At 32.4% G+C, this 2,644-nt stretch overlaps 1 protein-coding gene across 1 annotated transcript in view; it reads right to left on the reverse strand.

The window, feature by feature from the left end:
• The window catches only part of LOC111480315 (floral homeotic protein PMADS 2-like), a 4,591-nt gene extending 3,324 nt beyond the window's left edge, over positions 1-1,267 (reverse strand). The window contains exons 1-2 of the mRNA XM_023125286.1: positions 1,034-1,267; positions 888-954 (exon numbers count right to left, since the gene is read on the reverse strand). Of these exons, the coding sequence (XP_022981054.1) occupies positions 888-954; positions 1,034-1,221 (255 nt within the window). The 5' untranslated portion in view covers positions 1,222-1,267. The remainder of the gene's footprint in view (positions 1-887; positions 955-1,033) is intronic.
• Between the last annotated feature and the right edge of the window lie 1,377 nt (positions 1,268-2,644).

The raw sequence follows: 2,644 nt of genomic DNA on the forward strand, positions 1-2,644 counted from the left end.
AAAAAAAAAAAAAAAAAAAAAACATAACCTATTTCAAAATAGATATCAAAATCAAAAACCTAAGGGTATCACTTCCCATATCAAAAGCAAAACCCATTTCAAAATAGATATCAAAACCAAAGCCAAAGATCCAAACTAGGTATCACTTTCAATATCAAAAGTAAAACCCTTTTTAAAATTGTGAAATCCCACATTGGTTATGGAGTAGAACGAATCACTCTTTATAAGAGTGTGAAAATCTTCCCCTAACAGACGCGTTTTAAAGCCTTGAGGGAAGCTCGAAAGGGAAAGCTAAAAGAGAACAATATCTTCTAGCTAACGGTGGTATCAAAATCAAAAGCAAAACCCATTTCAAAATAGATATCAAAATCAAAAACCAAGATCCAAAGTAGGGTATCACTCCCCGTATCAAAAGCAACTCATTTCAAAACTGTGATATCCACATTAGTTGAAGAGAAGAACGAAACATCTTTATAGTGTAGAAACCTTCCCCAAACACGTTTTAAAGCCTCGAGAGGAAGCTCGAAAGAAAAAGCTCAAAGAAAACAATATCTGCTAGCGGTAGGTTTGAACCGTTACAAAAATAGATATCAAAATCAAAGCCAAGATCCAAACTAGGGTATCACTCCCCATATCAAAACCAAAACCCATTTCAAAATCGATATCAAAATCAAAAACCGAGATCCAAACTAGGGTACCACTCCCCATATCAAAACCAAAAACCATTTCAAAATAGATATCAAAACCAAGGCCAAGATCCAAACTAGGTATCACTTCCCATATCAAAACGAAAACCCATTTCAAAACAGATATCAAAATCAAAAACCAAGATCCAAACAAGGGTATCACTCCCCATATCAAAAAGCTTAGATCTTGACCCAAAATACCTCATGCTTAGCATCCCACAGCCTCTTCCCAGATTGCTTATGATACTTATCCAAGATATCAACCAACCTTCAAAAAAAAAGAGTAAAAAAAAACCTCAAAAAAAGCTCAATTTTTTAAAAATTTTGAAATGTTTTGAATCTCTTACTGCATTGAAGGGCTGCAATACTCATGCATTTTGCCAGAGCTAGCAAAAACAACAAGAGAAACATTAGCATCACAAAGAACAGTGATTTCTTTAGCCTTCTTGATTATCCCATTTCGTCTCTTTGAATAAGCGACTTGTCGGTTGGTTGAGTTTTCAATCCGCTTGATCTCGATCTTCCCTCTTCCCATTTGTTTGTGTTTTTCTGTTTTTGAGCTAAGGAATTTTGAAAGGCAATGGAAAAGGGCAGCCATTGAAGAGGGTTTAAAAGGAGAGAAGGAATAGAAGAGGTTTCTATATTGGGTTTGGAAGCTTATCAACTTTCTAAGTCACATAGAAATGGAGGGCTTCTTTATGGGTTGTGATAAGCTCAACTCAACTATAAAATTATGTAGTTTTTATTGTTTATTTGACTCTTTGTTGTTTTGTGGCTCATGTTTGGTCTTCTTGTTAACCATTGGGTTCATGCATTTCTCTCACCTTTATTACTTCCCATCAATAACCAAACCATAGAGAGGTTGATTTCAACTTTTGACTTTTTCTTTTCTTCCATGAATGTGAGATTGAGAGGACGAACTCACATTCTTTGAGAAGTTAATGGGTGTTTTATCTATTGAATTATGCTCGAGTTGATAAACGTTTCTTTTTAGTTTGATAAGTGTTTTATCTATTGAACTATGCTCGAGTTGACAAATGTTTCTTTTTAGCTTAACAAGTGTTTTATCTATTGAACTATGTTCGAGTTGACAAATGTTTCTTTTTAGCTTAATAAGTGTTTTATTTATTGAACTATGCTCGAGTTGACAATTGATTCTTTTTAGTGTAATAAGTGTTTTATCTATTGAACTATGGTTGAGTTGAAAATGGTTCTTTTTAGTTTAATAAGTGTTTCTTCTTAGTTTAATAAGTGCTTTATCTATTGAACTATGCACGAGTTGACAAATGTTTTTTCTTAATTTCATAAGTGTTTTATCTATTGAACTATGCTCGAGTTGACAAATGATTTTTTTAGTTTGATAAGTGTTTTGTCTATTGAACTATGCTCAAGTTGACAAATGTTTCCTTTTAGTCTATTAAGTGTTTTATCTATTGAACTATGCTTCAGTTGACAAATGTTTCTTTTTAGCTTAATAAGTGTTTTGTCTATTGAACTATGTTCGAGTTGACAAATGTTTCTTTTTAGCTTCATAAGTGGTTTATCTATTGAACTATACTCGAGTTGAAAAACGTTTCTTTTTAGTTTAGTGATATGTTGGAGCGAGCATAGATTTGAAGTTTTAACTTTTTTGTTATGATAAATGCAAGATTTAGAGGACAAACTCTCGGTCTTGGAGAAGTTAATATGTGCTTTATCTATTGAACTATGCTCGAGTTGACAGACGTTTCTTTTTAGTTTAACGATATGTTAGAACAATGATACGTTTGGGTTGTCTAATGTACTTACGTTTCATCAAAAAATCAAAAGTAAAAATATTTTTTAAACACTTTTGAAACAAAGTACGAACATTTTTCATCCAAAACTAACGATAAAGTTACTTGTTAAGCTCTTTTGAACATTCAAGAGTATATCAACTAACATTTTTCATCCATAACTAACGAGTAGGGTATTTTTTT

The sequence above is a fragment of the Cucurbita maxima genome, unplaced genomic scaffold, assembly GCF_002738345.1.
Source record: "Cucurbita maxima cultivar Rimu unplaced genomic scaffold, Cmax_1.0 Cma_Scf00006, whole genome shotgun sequence".
Lineage (NCBI taxonomy): Eukaryota > Viridiplantae > Streptophyta > Magnoliopsida > Cucurbitales > Cucurbitaceae > Cucurbita > Cucurbita maxima.